Consider the following 17,664-nt stretch of genomic DNA (forward strand, 5'->3'; position numbering starts at 1 on the left):
AAGGTCCATGAAGCGCAGCATCCTGTTTCTAACAGTGGTCAATCCAGGTCACAAGTACCTGGCAAGATCCCAAAAAAGTACAATACATTTTATGCTACTTATCCTAGAAATAAGCAGTGGATTTTCCCCAAGTCCATTTTAATAATGGTCTATGGACTTTTCCTTTAGGAAGCCATCCAAACCTTTTTTAAACCCTGCTAAGCTAACTGCTTTTACTACATTCTCTGAAAGCAAATTCCAGACTTTAATTACACATTGAGTGAAGAAACACTTTCTCCTATGTGTTTTAAATTTACTACTTTGTAGCTTCATCGCGTGCCCCCTATTCCTAGTATCTTTGGAAAGAGTAAACAAGCGATTCACATCTACCTGTTCCATTCCACTCATTATTTTATAGACCTGTATCATTTCTCCCCTCAGCCGTGTTTTCTCCAAGCTGAAGAGCCCTAGCCGCTTTAGCATTTCCTCATAGGGAAATCTTCCCATCCCCTTTATCATTTTCGTCACCCTTCTCTGCACCTTTTCTAATTCCAATATTTCTTTTTTGAGATGCGGCGCCCAGACTTGAACACAGTATTTGAGGTGCAGTCGCACCATGGAGCAATCTATGTAAATATGTAATATACATGGTGTGGTCGCACCATGGAGCAATCTATGTCAATATGTAATATACAGATTGTTCATTTGATTGCTTCTTACACATTACTCAAAAATGAGGAAATGGACCCTGATATAATAGGGATTCTCAAGCTTTTAATTACTGGTTATCCAGAGTACTTATAATTGTATTTGTGATATGTCACTAAAAATGCTGAAACAAATAACACTTCTCCAAATCCCCCTACAATGTTTAAAATGTACTATAAAATATAATAAGAATTATATTTCAGAGCAGGGCTCCCAACCTTTTTTCTGTGAGAACCCCTTTTAACCTGCAGGATGATCAGGGACCCCAGTGCATTCCCATTTCTGTTTTCCACCCTGCTCTAGCTCTCTTTCTCATTCTGTCTCCACCAATTTCTTTCTCCTCCTCGTAACCCCAGGCAGTTCTCGGCATTCTATTTCTGTTCTCCCTGCTAACTTGTTCCCATTTCCTGTTAGTTTCCCTCTTACCTCAGCTCATTCTCTTTTGGTCTCTCTGCTCCCTCTTCGATTTCTCCCAATCAGCTGCCCAACAGTACATCCCTCTCCTCGCCTCATCATGGCTTCACCAGTCTTTCTATAGCCCTAGTACTAAGCCTGTCCCACTGTTCCCCCTTTCCACAGCCTGTCTCTGTGTTTCTCTCCCTGCACTGTCTCCACTAGGCTTTCTCTCCCTCTCATCAGCCGGTCTCCATCAGTTTCTCTTCCCCCTAGCAGCCCATTCCCATCATTTTTTCTCCCATTATCCCCCACCTAGTCCCTATCCTACTCATGCTGTTTCTTCCCACACTACGTTACACACCAATTTACTGCTGAACCCTTCACGCAAGTGATCCGTTCCACGATTCAGTACAAAGGTCTTTTTTAAGACCATTTTATACACTATTCGCCAGTATTTCTTATTCTGGATCATCATTAGCTGTCTACCTTAGTATTTAGACTCCTGATGCAGGCCTTTTGGTCGAAACACAACGGTTGTGTCGAGTCAAATATACTAATTAATAAAATTTGGTTTTAGCTTTACTGTGATCCAGTCTCTGGGACTCCTGGTTTTGTGCCCACTTTTCTGTTTGTCTTCCCACACTAGCCATTCTCTTTCTGTCAGTGTGCTCCTCCAGCTAGTTCCCACCACGCTTTCCCGCTCTCATCATCAGCCCCATCCCATCATATTTCCTTTCTTTCCAGTGCTACAATCCAACTCATTCTATCCCATCCTATCTCCACCACTCTCTTTCTGTCCATCCCGCTTGCTGCTTCACTGCTATTTCTGGACCCCTCAGGCTGACAGTGGTCCTGATGCTTCTTCATCTGACTTGTTTGATTCTTCCCTCACCCCATTGCCATTAGTATTTTTGACCTATACAATGGTTGCTGTTACTTCAGTCCCCATTGCTGCTGCCACTGGCTCATGTGGGTATCACTGATTCTGCCTTCATGGTGGTGGCGGTGGCAGCAGTAGTAGCAGTGACCACAGGTTGAAACTTTCTGCTTTGGAGATATGGTGGGATTGTTGGTGTGCTGAGGCTCCTGTTTCCTCTTCAGGACATTATATTGCCTAAGTAAAGCCTGGTGAACTAATAGAGTAACTGTTGCGTAAAATAATGGTAATCTGAATACAGTTCTGTGCACATTTTATGATAAAAAAGAGTAGGAAGTAGTTTTAAGTAAACTAAGAGATTGTTATGGTTTGTAAGACGAGGTACATCGGCAAAGAATTGCAAATCGAGGCGCCATAAACAATTCACCCTGCTAAAGTAGTTTCATTAACATATCCAATAAAGTGACCAATAAATTTACCAAGTCCCACTGCAAATTAGACACATGCCCTAGCTATTTAATAAAAACTGCTCCTCAACGTTTTATAACAGACCTCATCTCCTACTTAAATTACATGTTTCAATATGGACTGTTTCCTATGGATAAAGGCAATAAAGGCCGATTCTGTTCAATATATTTGTGAGTGACATTGCTGAAGGGTTAGAAGGTAAAGTTTGCCTTTTTGCGGATGATACTAAGATTTGTAACAGAGTGGACACCCGGGAGGGAGTGGAAAACATGAAAAAGGACCTACGGAAGCTAGAAGAATGGTCTAAGGTGAAATGCAAAGTGATGCACTTAGGGTGTAGAAATCCATGGGAGACGTTTGTGTTAAGCGGGGAGAGTCTGATATGTACGGACGGGGAGAGGGATCTTGGGGTGATAGTAGCTGAGGATCTAAAGGTGACGAAACAGTATGACAGGCGGTGGCCATAGCCAGAAGGTTGCTAGGATGAATAGAGAGAGGTGTGACCAGCAGAAGAAAAGAGGTGTTGATGCCCCTGTGCAAGTCGTTGGTGAGGCCACACCTGGAGTATTGTGTTCAGTTTTGGAGGCCGTATCTTGCTAAGGATGTAAAAAGAATTGAAGCGGTGCAAAGAAAAGCTACGAAAATGGTATGGGATTTGCGTTACAAGACTTATGAGGAGAGACTTGCACACCTGAACATGTTTACCCTGGAGGAGAGGAGAAACGGGTGATATGATACAGACGTTCAAATATTTGAAAGGTATAAATCCACAAACAAACCTTTTCCGGAGATGGGAAGGCGGTAAAACGAGAGGACATGAAATGAGATTGAAGGGGGGCAGACTCAAGAAAAATATCAGGAAGTATTTTTTCACGGAGAGAGTGGTGGATGCTTGGAATGCCCTCCCGCGGGAGATGGTGGAGATGAAAACGGTAACGGCATTCAAAAATGCGTGGGATAAACATCAAGGAATCCTGTTCGGAAGGAAGGGGATCCTCAGAAGCTTAGCCGAGATTGGGTGGCAGAGCCGGTGGGGGGAGGCGGGGGTGGGCCTTGCTCTGGGCAGACTTCTACGGTCTGTGCCCTGAAAATAGCAGAAACAAATCAAGGTCAGGTATACACATAAAGTAGCACATATGAGTTTACATTTTTGGGCAGACTAGATGGACCATGCAGGTCTTTTTCTGCCGTCATCTACTATGTCACTATCCAGCTTATTTTCGAAAGTGATTTGTGTCGGAAGATGGCCGGCCATCTTCTAAAAGCGGCCAGATTGGTATAATCGAAAGCCAATTTTTGACCGCGTTTAACTGAACTCCGTCGTGGAGCCGGCCAAAATTGACGAGGCCATGTCGGAGGCGTGGTGAAGGCGGGACTGGGGCGTGGTTATGGGCTGGACAGAAATGGCCGGCTTTCGTCGATAATCGAAAAAAATTAGCCGTGTTTAGCGAACATTTAGGTCACTTTCTTTGGACCTTTTTTTTTCATGACCAAGTCCCATAAAAGTGCCCTAAATGACCAGATGACCACTGGAGGGAATCGGGGATCACCTGCCCATACTCCCCCTGTGGTCACCAATCCCCTCCCAAACTAAAAATATAAAAACATAAACCTTTTTTGCCAGCCTGTATTCCAGCCTCAAATGTCATACCCACCTCCATGAGAGCAGAATGTGTTGTATGGGCTTTTGGTAGGGGTTTTTTTTGGGGGGGGGGGTCAGCTCCCAAAGTAAAGGAGCTATGCACGTGGGAGCTTTCTGAAGGCCATTGCAGTGACCCCTCGGGTGGCCGGTTGCTGTCCTGGCATGTCAGGGGGGCCATTGCACTGAAAATACTAGCTCCTCCCGCAGCCAAATGCCTTGAATTTGGCCGGCTTTGAGATGGCTGTCATAACTTTCCATTATCGCTAAAAAACGAAGCCAGCCATCTCGAACCCTGGCCAAATCCAATGCATTTGGCTGGCCGGAACCGTATTATCGAAACAAAAGATGGCCGGCCATCTTTTTCGAAAATACGGGTCTGGCCAGCTGTTTGCGTTGCCGCCAAAATACATCGCCGGCCATGTATTTCGCCAGCGCTGTTCAATTATTCCCCTCTATGTTACTTACACCAATCCTCAAAAACCTGAAGAAAAAATTGAATGATATAACAAACTACCTTGCTTCCATCCCTCTTATAGTCAAACTAATGGAAAGTCTAGTTACTAAACAACTTACTGATTATTTAAATGATTTTTCAGTTCTTCTTACATCTCAATCTGGATTCCGTGCCAACTACAGCACTGAAACAGTACTTATAACACTTCTAAATAAATTCAAACAAACCATTGCAGTTGGCAGCAATGTTCTCCTCCTACAATTCGACATGTCAAGCGCGTTTGATATGGTTAGCCATAATATTCTACTGAACATTCTGGAATATTTCTGAATTGGAGGAAATGGTTTGATTTGGTTCCGAAGCTTCCTAACTGCAAGAACTTACCAAGTAATATCAAGATCGATTATATCATCACCATGGAAACCTGAATGCGGTGTGCCTCAAGGATCACCACTTTCACCAATCCTCTTTAATTTGATAATGCTACCATTAGCCAAATCACTATCCGACCAAGGTTTAAACCCATACATCTATGCTGATGATGTTACAATATATATCCCATTTAAAAAAGACATCAGAAATCACAAATAAAATCAACCATAGCTTCCAAATAATGAATTCATGGGCGGATGCATTCCAATTGAAACTTAATGTGGAAAAGACACAATGCCTTATCCTTTCATCGCATTACAATAGAATTAATTATGCTAACATAAATATACCAAATCACACTCTTCCTGTGGCAGACACCTTGAAACTCCTAGGAGTCACAATTGATCGTAACCTTACATTAGATAGTCATGCGAAAAATGTAACGAAGATGTTCCATACAATGTGGAAGTTAAAAAGAGTGAAGCCTTTCTTCCCAAGGGAGGTATTCCGTAACTTAGTGCAATCACTCGTATTGAGTCATTTGGACTATTGTAACTCCATCTATGCCGGATGTAAACTCCAAATTATTAAGAGACTTCAGACAGCCCAAAATACTGCAGCTAGACTCATATTTGGAAAGGCGAAATACGAAACTTCTAGACCCCTTAGGAAAAAATTACATTGGCTTCCATTAACAGAGCAAATTACATTCAAAATTTACACCTTAGCTCACAAAATCATCCACGGAGAGACCCCGACTTATATGTCAGACCTACCAGCAAGAAATACTAAAAGTTCTTCACGTACTTTCTTAAACCTCCATTACCCTAATTGTAAAGGACTCAAATACAAATCATTATATGCATCCAGCTTCTCCTACATCTGAGCGCAACATTGGAATGCACTGCTGAATACCTTGAAAACAACACACGACCTAGCAACTTTCCGGAGGTCACTGAAAACGAACTTATTCAACAAGACCTATAATATGAATTCTTCATAAAAGACTCATTTCACATTTGTATTAGAACAATCAACACTGAATTCCTTAAATTGGTTACTTTAATCATATTGTCATTTTACTCTTTGCATATCTGTAATGTATTAATCATTTCTTTATTTCTAATTTTCATGATATCCTATGTACCTTAACTGAAATAATACTTTGTTCTTCTTATTTCACTAATGACGATTGTTATGGCGGCATAATGTAAGCCACATTGAGTCTGCAAAGAGGTGGGAAAATGTGGGATACAAATGCAGTAAATAATAATAATATCCGCTGTGTCTTTGGTGCTTCGCTTTGCAGATATGCCCTGTTACAGTCTTTAAAAATAAAAATAAAACCAGTGAAATGTTTATCTCAATCCTATATAATAATTTGCACCTCCGTCTGGATGCCTGAGTTCGTAACACATTTCTCATTGGTCCGCCCTTGGGATGACGTCACAGGGCGGACCAATGGGAAGGGAACCCAGCACCAGCCACCGGAGGTGAGTACAGAATCGCCCCTCCGAGTCCGATGACCCCCTCCCTCCCTCCTTCCACTCCTGTCCGAGTTCCACTGCCCCCCTGTCTTCCGAGTTCCACTGCCCCAAGTTCCATGCCCCCTACCTCCCTCTCTCCTTCCACTCCCATCTGAGTTCCACACCTCCCCTCTTCTCCAAGTTCCACCGCCCCGCCCTCATTTCCTGTTTGCGGAAGGGCGGGACCAGAGGCACAGCTGAAACAGACGTGAAAACAAAGGCAGTTTCATGCGCCGTTCCGTGCCCGCTCAACTTCACTGTTGCCAGCGGACCACGAGGTAAAAAGTTTTAAAGAACGGCCGGCACTTACGAATGGGAGGGGCAGCTGCACACGTCCTGCTTCCACTCGGATGCCACAGAGAGGGAGGGAGGCGCGGGATTGTGCAACTCGGACGACAGTGGTTGCATGCAACTCGGAGGGCGAGGAGGGGAGGTGGCCTCGGGATGAGAGGGGGGGTGTATGGGACAAGAGAGGGGGAGGGGTGCATGGGACGAGAGAGGGGGAGGAGTGCATGGGATGAGAGAGGGGGGAGGGGGTCTTGGAACTTCACCGGAAGGGGAGGGGCAGGTCCTGGAACGGGAAGGGGAGGAGGGTGGGAGGGAGGTCCTGGAACTTGGAGGAGGAGGTAGGGGGAGAGGGAGAGGGGACGGGGGAAGCGGAGGGTGGAGGAGGGGAAGGGGTGCCTGGGTCTCAGGGGAAAGGGAGGGAGGCAGGTAGGGGAGGTGTTGAACTCGGAGGGAGGGAAGCAGGTATGGGGCATGGAACTCGGAGGAGGTAGGGAGGGGGCACTGGAACCTTGCTAGCGCCCGTTTCTGTTGAAAATGGGCCTCTTTTACTAGGATATAATAATAATACTTAATGCTGTAAAAGCAATATTGCTTATACAGACTTTCAAATTCTAATTTTACCAATCTGTTACACTTATTCAAAGGTGGTCTTAGATGGTGAGCATAGGGAGTGTGCTAGATGCGGTATACTTAGATTTTCCTTAACATTCCACAGATCAGTCCAGAATTTGTGGCTTATTTCCATTGACCAGCGGATGGAGACAAAGAAAGTATTTCTTCTTGATTTGCCCCTTAAAAGTATTGTGTAGCCCTAGAACTCTCTCCCCCTATACTCAGCCAACAGTGGTCAGCATTTTTTAAAATGCTGATTGTTGCCGGCTAAATTATTCCTCGTATTCAGTGCTGGGCCGTGTCCAGGCACTGGCACTGAATATTGGAGGAGAATTTGGGGCGGGCTGGTGCCGGAACTTATGCGGGCCCCAGCTGAATATTGGGCCAGGGCCCATATAACTTTATCCATCCTGTAGAGCTTCTGCTCTTGTTTTCACCTTGGTGGCTTTGCACACACACAACTTAGAAGAGAAGTCTGTATTATGATCCATCCTAACCATTTCAGAGCACAGATCTCATTTCTGCTTCCAGTTCATGGAATTGGTTGCATACTCAATTTCAAAAGCTCAATAAGGCTTCACACACTCAGCTTCTGTTGCATGTACCTTTCCTTTCATCTGAGATTCAGTTATTTTCTCTGTTACAGCCGTCAATATTATCTGTGCGCTGTCCTCACTGGCGTGGCCACACTTACTCCCACACAGAATCAGCTGAGGGTACCCTTAGGGAATCAACTGGGTTCAGCCTTATAGAGCCAGCTACGCTGAACATCACAAAATCGACTAGGCTTACCTCCAGAGGCTCAGCTCAGAGTATCCTCATGGCAGTAGCTGGATTTATCCTCATGGATTCAAATAGGCTTATTTTGACAGAATCACCGGGGCTGATCGTCCCAGATTCAGTTGGGCTTTAGCTTCACAGAATCGACTTTGTGTAGCCTCAGTATCTGCAGTATTTAGCCTTGTAAAATATGTTGTACCTTCTCTGGCTTTCATCAGCTGTACTTTAGCCTCTTAGAATGAGCTCCACTTTACTTTCTCTAGAACAGTGGTGCTTGTTCTCACAGCTTGTTGATGCTAGTGTTGCTTCAGTTTCTCAGTGACTCCTCAAGTTGAGCTTCACAGTATCTGTGGTGCTGCCACATCATGGTATTGGCAGGGTCTTTCAGTTTCATGGTATCATCTGTGTTTCAGCATCACAGTATCTAGTGGACTTTAGCTTTTTAGTGTCACGTGCTTCAGTTTCACTGTATTAGCTCTCTTCACCTCACAGTATCTTCGAGGTTTTTTTTTTAAACTTATTCCTTACTCGCTCACTGGAAGCTGGGTTTCAGCCTCTCAGTAGAAGCTGTGCCTTAACTTCATTGTTTCCACTGGAAATCAGCTTTACAATCTCATTCAGCTTAGTTCTCACTGCTGTGCTTCAATCTGGCAATCTTAGCCAAACTTCTTCACAATATCTTTGGTCTTTCATTTTCTTGTTATTGACTATACTTCAGCCTCACAGTGCCTATTTTGCTTTGGCCTCTCATTCTCTGCATCCATTTATCTTACACCTTAATTCGTTTCTGTAATGAAATACTTTTTTAGCTTGTTGAGTTACAGGCATAAACTCCCACTGTATTTGTGAAATGATTTGCTATATCCCACAAGTTCCTGACTGAACTGGGGAACATTAAGGAAAGAAAAATTGTCTTACCTGATAATTTTCTTTCTTTTAGTCCTAACAGATCAGTCCTGAAGCCTGCTGTTTCTGTTTTTACACTGGGTTTTATTTTGGTGTTGCATGAGGCCTATTTATTCAAAGGAGCACATTCTTCCCAGAATGGTTTGAGAGAGACTTCTCAACTTTGTTTTCTATATCAAAAAGGAAAAGGGTTGATGACTCTCCACAATTTGACATAGAATTGGTGTGGTCAGGTCCTCGTTCTGAGGGGACTTTATCTATAGCTTTTAATCAGTGGACTTCAATAGCTACTGCTTGAGGTGCTTAATTATGTATCACTTCAGTTCAATTACTCATGCTTCAGTTAGTGGTATGTCGGTGGACTACAGTAGTTCCTGCTTCAATTGGTAAATTCTGTGTTAGTCATTTTCAATAGCTTCTGCTTTGATCGGAGGTCTGTGAATAATTTGTTATCTATGTATGGCTCCATTGTTTTGTCATTTGAAATAATGAGTGTTCTAGGGCTGCACAGTAGACAAATGATGAAGAACTACTTTCATTCTCTGTCTCCATCTGCTGGTCAGTGGACATAACCCACAAGTTGTAGACTGATCTATTGGGACTAAAGGAAAGAAAATTATCAGGTAAGACATAATTTTTCCCTATCAAAACCTTAGCATGGTTCCACATAGGTAACTGATAAATAATCTGAGTACCCTTGGGTATGGGTCCTAAAGAGACTGAGTGGATTAGAAACTGGTGGAGTAGAAGGTAACTAAGGGTAGTGGTAAATGGAGTTCACTCCAAGGAAAGGGGTGTTACCAGTGGTATGCTACAGGGGTCAGTTCTTATCTGGATCTTTTGTATAAGCAATATTGCAGGACGGTCTGGTAAGGTTTGCCTCTTTGTGTATGATAATCAAAGTGTGTTATAGGGTAGATACCCCTGATGACTTGGATAGCATGAGGAAGGTTCTAGCTTAGCTTGAAGAATGATATAGAATTTGGCAGCTAAGATTTAATGCTAAATATGCAGGTTCATGCATTTGGACTACAAAAAACCAAGGGAGCAGTACAACATAAGGGGAGAAGTATTTCTGTGGAAAAAAGAAGAACAGGACTTGGGCTTGATTGTATCTGATAATCTATTAAGGTGGCCAAACAGGCAGAAAAGGCAGTGGCAAAAACTAGAAGGATGCTTGGGTGGATAGGAAGAGGAATGGCCAGCAGTAAAAAGGAGACGATAGAGCTTCAGATTAAGTCTCTGGTGATACCCAGTTTAAAGTACTGTGTATAATTCTGGAAACTACACCTTCGAAAAGATGTGCATAGGACTGAGTCAGTTTAAAGGGCAGATATTGGTCTTCATCATAAAATGGTGAATGGTCTTCATTATAAAATGAATAGGGACAGACAAACCCCCTTATTATTCTCATGTATACTCTGGAAGAAAGATGAGGGAGGGAATACGATAGAGGCATTTAAATATCTCAGTGGCATAAACGCACAGGAGGAAAGTTTCTTTCAATTGTAAGGAAATACTGGAATGAGGTGGCATAGGATGAAGGTGAGAGGGGTAGACCCAGGAGTAATCTAAGGAAACCCTACAGAAAGGGTGGCGGGTTTGTGAAAAGGTCTCCCTGTTGAGGTGGTGGGATGAAGACATTATCAGAAAGCAAGAGACAAGCACATAGGATCTCTCAGGTAGAGGAAAAGATAATAGATGGTATGGATGGGCAGACTGGATAGGGCATATGATCTTTATCTACCATTTTCTCTGTTTCAATATTCTATGTAATATCTTGTCGCAAAGGTTGACATAGTAACTAAATCAAATTACTAAATAACAAACTTCATAGCTGCTGAAGGGAAAGCGATCTTTTAAACTATATACCCGTTGATATTTATCATTATATTTTGTTTCATATAGGCAGCCAATCCTTTTTTCAAGTTGTTAACCATGCTGATGGAGTTTGCTGGAGGTCCTCCAGGGATGCCTCCCTTTGCTTCTTATATCCTACAAAGAATATGGGAGGTACGTAGATCAAGACTGGATATCCACCCACCACCATGCTTTCTTATACTCAGCCTCTTGTTATTGGAATTCTCTCCAGCTTTCTATATGTTCAGAACTATCCTTTAAAAAATTTTAAGACAGCTCTAAAAACCTAGTTATTTAAACCAGGGGCATAGCTACGTGGGGCCACGGGGGCATGGGCCCCCATAGATTTGGCCCTGCCCCCCAGCCGCCAACCCTCCCCCGCCACTGCCATCAGGTATCTTTGCTGGTGGGGGTCCCCAACCCCCGCCAGCCGAAGTCCTGTTCCCCGGCGCGGCTGTGTAACGTAAACAGAAGCCTGCCCTTGCAGATCAGCAAAGCAGCCGCGCTGGAGAAGAGGACTTCAGTTGGGGACCCCCGCCAGCAAAGGTACCCGACGGTGGCGGGGGAGGGTTGGTGACAGCTAGAAGAGGGGGTGAAAGATGGTGATGGTGGCGGGAGGGGTTAAAAATGGTGCGGGGGGGGAGGTTGGCAGCGCCGGTGGGGGGCTAAAATGTGCCCTTTCACCTTGGGCTCTGGACCCCCCTCCCGCCGAAGTCTGTCTACGCCCCTAAACAAGCATTCAATTTGGAAGGTTAAAAAGGGTTGAGAGTAAACTGTGCTATTTCTTACTGTTTGTTCCCTTTTCCCTTATCCTCTTCCAATACCTCCATTCCTTCTCCCCACCCCATCCCCGGTTACCTTTCCCCTCCCATCTTGTTTTTTCTTTTCCTCTTTTGTTGTGGGTTGATTGTTCTGCTGTTAAAATTCCTTCCCTCTCTCTTATTTTTGTTATTTTAGTCTGTTTATCGCCCAGATCTGCAAGTTAGTTTGGGTGGTATAGTAAGTTTTAATAAACTGTAACTAAACTAGATCAGCAATTTCTAGGTGAATATAGAAATTCTATAACAGCCAGATTAGTAAGCAGATGAACAGAAAACTTTTCAGGGAGGAAATACTCGATGTCAGCATTCTGTGTCAGAAATGAAATCCTGAAACTGAAAGATATACTGGATTTCCGCCATGGTGGTCTTTTGCTAGGAGAATAAAAATGTATCTCACTACAAAGTATATAAAAACAGCAGAAATGCATTTAGGATATATTTATCTTCTCCGAGGACAAGCAGGCTGAATATTCTCACAGATGGGTCATCGTCCGCGACGGCCCAGGAGATCGAAACAACTTAGAAAAATCTAGAAGTCTCGGGAATGCTCCGTCGCGCGGGCCAGGTTCACCGCGCATGTGCTAACGGCTGCCCGCGATGCGAGCATGTCCCCTTCAGTTTCTTTTCGTCCGTGCCTTGGCAGTCACGATTTTTCACCGCTGCTTGGGGTTTTGGTCCAGAAGACTCGCTAAAGTGTTTATCGCCCCCTTTTGTTTCCTTTTCTTTTCCTTTTATATAGTTCAGTCTTAAAATAAAAAATTTTTAAAAAAGTAGTTTTTCCTTTATACTTTTAGTTTTTGTCACTATTTTTCAAGTTTCCTTTTTTTTTGTTGCGGCCGTTTTTAGGCTGCTCGGCCGGGTCTTTTTTCCCTTTTTTTGTGCCTTTTTATTTGGCACCATCGAGCCTTTTAATTTCGCAGCCGCTGTTTTTCCATCCATGTCATCGAGGACTCCCAGCAGCTTCAAGCATTGTACTCGCTGCAACCGGACCATCTTGAGTACCGACCCCCACATGTGGTATCTTCAGTGCCTTGGGCCCGACCATCTGCCTGTAAGCTGTGTCTTTTGATGAAGAAACAGACCCAAGTGGCTCGGGAGGCCCAGCGTGAGAAACTTTTTTTCTGACCAGTCCGGACCTTCGACGTCGGCATCGACATTGGTACCAAGGTCGGCGGCATTGGTGTTGACGTCGAAGGAAGCAGCGACATCGAGAGCGCAGGTAATGGCTGCCGAACTACCACATCATGCTGGGAGCAGTGAGGCATCGAGTGGGTCTCCACCTATCTCAAGGCCTCCTGCTACGCAGGCCCCCCCGGGACCGACCTTCGTCGGACCCGGCCCCGAGGAGGAGTGAGGATTCCACGTCCTTCTCTTCGGTACCGAGGAGTCTCGATGATGGGCGTCGGGCGAAAGCTAAGAAGCACTGTCATCGATCTCCTTCTATGCACGGTACCGAGAGCTCCGGGGAGTCTAAGGAGTCAGCACCCGAGAAGTTTCAGCGCTGGGAGAACCGCTCACCCTCCATACAAGAGGTACCGATGCCTCAGCCATCTAGCAGCCTGGTACCAGCTCTCGAGCCCCCTCAGATTCTGGCATTGACTCCGGCCCCCCCCCCCAAGCCTTTTCCAATGGAAGCTCGACGAGCGCATCATGGCCCTTCTTCCAGAGCTTCTGGAAGGGTTGCTGCACCAGTCTGCCTCGGTGTCAGGGGTGCTTGCGCCTTCTATACTGACTGCGGAGGCGGCATCTGGGCCATCGCCTGTGGTGAGGTCTCCGACACCCGGGTTGATTCCCCCTCGACGTTGGTGGAGGAAGCTTCACCGGAGTCCAGGCAAGGGTCGACTTCTCGACATCCCCCACGACGTCAAGACAGGCTCGGGTTCAGGGCTGCTCTCACGGAGCTTTTGTCCGATACCGAGGATGAGCGCTCGTGGGAAGAGGAAAAAGACCCCAGGTACTTTTCAGAGGAAGAGTCATGTGGTGTACCCTCTGATTGCACTCCGCCTATTGAAAGTAGGATGTCTCCACCTGAGAGTCTTTCTTTCTCATCTTTTGTTCGGGAAATGTCTAAGGACATTCCATTCCCTATGGAGGTTGTGGATGAGCCCAGGGCTGAGATGCTCGAGGTCTTGGATTATACTTCTCCACTGCTGAGGTTGCAACGCCCCCCCCCCCCCCCGCATAATACACGGAGGGAAGTGCTTATGCAAAATTGGTTGTGCCCTCTTTCTAATCCTGTGGTCCCCAAAAATCCGAGTCCCAGTACAGAGTCCATGGAGAGCCTGTGATGGTGAAGGCCCAACTTCCTCACGGTTCTATGGTGGTGGACTCTGCTCTCAGAAGAGCCAAAAGTACTAGAAGACTATACCTCGGCACCCTCAGGCACAGAGTCTAGGACCTTGGATTCTTTTGGGAGGCATACGTGTCAGGCCGCTATGCTCGCCGCCAAAATCCCAACTTACCAGCTCTACACGAGCATTCACTTGCGGAACTCGGTGAGGCAACTGTCTAGTTTGGATGAAGCACTCCCTCCGGAGCTCGCTGAACCTTTTCACCAGGTGGTCAGGCAGCAGAAGGCGTGTTGCAAATTCCTGGCCAGGGGGACTTACGACACTTTTGATGTAGCATCCCGAGTAGCTGCTCAGGGTATAGTGATGCGCAGACTCTTATGGTTGCGTGTCTCTGACCTGGATCATAAGACCCAGCAGCGAATGGCGGATGTTCCTTGCCGGGGGGATAATGTTTTTGGAGAGAAGGTAGAGGACATGGTCGATCAGATCAAAAAGCACCATGATGCTATGGATTCTCTCTCCCGTCGGGCGTCTTTGCTACCACCTCCTCATTCAGGAGGTTTTTTGGAGGGAGGAGGAGTGCTCCCTATTCCTATAATAGGTGTAGGTACACTCCTGCTTCTCAGCAGCCAGTTCAGGCTCATTTCCAGCACGCGCATTCCTGTCAACGCTGTGCGCCTAAGGCCCCTAGGGCTCCCCAGCAAAAGCAAGGGACGGGCTTTTGACTGGCTCCATTGCAGCATAGCCTCAACAAAAGTGTCCGTGCCGGATGGCTTGCCGGTCGGGAGGAGGTTGATATTTTTTTCACCAAAGGTGGCCTCTTATAAACTCAGACAGGTGGGTTCTTCAAGTAGTCCGGTTAGGATACACTCTAAATCTGATATCCAAGCCTCCAAATTGCCCACCGGGAGCTCATTCCTTCAGCTCCCAGCACAAGCAGGTACTTGCAGAGGAACTCTCCGCCCTTCTAAAGGCCAATGCGGTTGAACCCGTTCCACCAGGGGAAGAAGGGCTGGGATTCTATTCCAGGTACTTCCTTGTGCAAAAGAAAACAGGGGAGATGCGTCCCATCCTAGACCTAAGGGGCCTGAACAAATTCATAGTTCAAGAAAAGTTCAGGATGATTTCCCTGGGCAGCCTTCTTCCCATGATTCAGGAAAACGATTGGCTATGCTCTCTGGACTTAAAGGATGCCTATACCCACATCTCGATACTCCCAGCTCACAGGAAGTATCTTCGATTTCGCTGGGGAACTCGGCACTTTCAGTACTGCGTGCTACCCTTTGGCCTTTCTTCTGCGCCCAGGGCCTTCACAAAGTGCTTGGCAGTTGTCGCAGCATTGCTACGCAGACTGGGAGTTCATGTGTTCCCTTATCTCGACGATTGACTGGTGAAGAGCACCTAGGAGGCAGGGGCTCTACGGTCCATGCGGATGACTATTCAACTGCTGGAGCTACTGGGGTTTGTAATCAATTATTCCAAGTCCCACCTTGTCCCGATACAGAAATTGGAGTTCATTGGAGCTCTGTTTGACACACAGACGTCTCGAGCTTATCTTCCCCAGGCAAGGGCAGACAATCTCCTGGCCCTCGTGTCCATGGCTCGAGTGTCTCAACAGATCACGGCTCGGCAGATGTTGAGACTCTTAGGACACATTTCCTCTAGAGTTCATGTCACTCCCGTGGCACGCCTACATATGAGATCAGCTCAATGGACCCTAGCTTCCCAGTGGTGCCAAGCCACAGGGGATCTACAGGATCCATCTTTCCACCGAGTTTTGCAGATCCCTTCAGTGGTGGACCATTTGATCCAATCTGACCTTGGGACGTCCATTCTAAATTCCTCAGCTGCAGAACGTGCTGATGACGGATGCATCCCTCCTGGGGTGGGGAGCACCTGTGGATGGACTTCACATTCAAGGAGCTTGGTCCTTTCAGGAAAAGGATCTTCAGATCAACCTCCTGGAATTACGAGCAATCTGGAACTCTCTCAAGGCTTTCAGAGATCGGCTGTCCAACCAAATTATTCTCATTCAGACAGACAATCAGGTTGCTATGTATTACACCAATAAGCAGGGGGGCACTGGATCTCGCCTTCTGTGTCTTGAAGCCGTCAGGATGTGTCTTTGGGTGCATCATCACGGCATGGTTCTCCAGGCCACGTATCTGGCAGGTGTAAAAAAACAGTCTGGCCGACAGGTTGAGCAGGATTATGCAACCTCACGAGTGGTCTCTGAACATCAGTGTAGTTCACCAGATCTTCCAATAGTGGGGCACTCTATCGGTGGACCTTTTTGCCACTCAGATCAATCACAAAGTCCCTCAATTCTGTTCCAGACTTCAGGCCCACAACAGACTAGTGTCGGATGCCTTTCTCCTTCATTGGGGGACAGGCCTTCTGTATGTGTATCCTCCCATACCTCTAGTAAGGAAAACTCTGCTGAAACTCAAGCAAGACCACGGAACCATGATTCTGATTGCGCCTTTTTGGCCCCTCTTCTTCTAGGGTTGTCCTCCGAAGAACCGTGGAGATTGGAGTGTTTTCCGACCCTCATCACCCAGAATGAGGAGTCGCTTCTGCATCCCAACCTCCGGTCTCTGGCTCTCATGGCCTGGATGTTGAGAGCTTAGAAGTTTCTTCCTTGGGTCTTTCAGAGGGTGTCTCTTGAGTCTTGCTTGCTTCCAGGAAAGATTCCATGAAAAAGTGTTACTCTTTCAAATGGAGGAGGTTTGCCATCTGGTGTGACAGCAGAGCCCTAGATCCTTTTTCTTGTCCTACACGGACCCTGCTTGAATACCTTCTACACATCAGAGTCTGGTCTTAAGACTAACTCTGTAAGGGTTCACCCTAGTGCAATCAGTGCTTATCATCAATGTGTAGAAGGTCAACCTATCTCTGGATAGCCTTTAGTTGTTCGCTTCATGAGAGGTTTGCTTTTGTCAAAGCCCCCTGTCAGACCTCCACCAGTGTCATGAGATCTCAACGTCGTTCTCACCCAGCTGATGAAAGCTCCTTTTGAGCCACTGAAATCCTGCCATCTGAAGTACTTGACTTGGAAGGTCATTTTCTTGGTGGCTGTTACTTCAGCTCGTAGAGTCAGTGAGCTCCAAGCCCTGGTAGTGCATTCATCTTATATCAAGTTTCATTATAACAGAGTAGTCCTCCACACTCACCCTAAGTTCCTGCCAAAGGTGGTGTCGGAGTTCCATCTGAACCAGTCAATTGTCTTGCCAACATTTTTTCCCCATCCACACACCCGCCCTGGTGAAGACAAGTTGCACACCTTGGACTGTAAGAGAGCATCGGCCTTTTACGTGGAGCGGACAAAGCCATATAGACAGTCCACCCAGGAGGGGAGTTGCCATCGGAAAACACACCATCTCTAATTGGCTAGCAGATTGCATTTCCTTCACTTAAGCCCCAGTTGGGTTGACTTTGGAGGGCCATGTCACGGCTCATAATGTTCAAGGTATGGCTGCGTCAGTGGCTCACTTGAAGTCAGCCTCCATTGAAGATATTTGCAAGGCTGCAACATGGTCATCAGTCCACACATTCACATCTCACTACTGCCTTCAGCAGGATACCCGACGCGACAGTCGGTTTGGGCAGTCGGTGCTGCAGAATCTGTTCGGGGTTTAGAATCCAACTCCACCCTCCTAGGCCCATTTCTGTTGTGTTCCAGGC

The 17,664-nt window shown here is 46.1% G+C and overlaps 1 protein-coding gene across 1 annotated transcript in view; it reads left to right on the forward strand.

Moving 5' to 3' along the window:
• Nucleotides 1–17,664, forward strand: part of USP34 (ubiquitin specific peptidase 34) — a 1,418,841-nt gene that overhangs the window by 1,233,731 nt on the left and 167,446 nt on the right. The window contains 1 exon segment of the mRNA XM_030196176.1: nt 10,917–11,021. Within this exon segment, the coding sequence (XP_030052036.1) occupies nt 10,917–11,021 (105 nt within the window).

Source organism: Microcaecilia unicolor, chromosome 3 (assembly GCF_901765095.1).
Source record: "Microcaecilia unicolor chromosome 3, aMicUni1.1, whole genome shotgun sequence".
In the NCBI taxonomy this organism is placed as follows: Eukaryota; Metazoa; Chordata; class Amphibia; order Gymnophiona; family Siphonopidae; genus Microcaecilia; species Microcaecilia unicolor.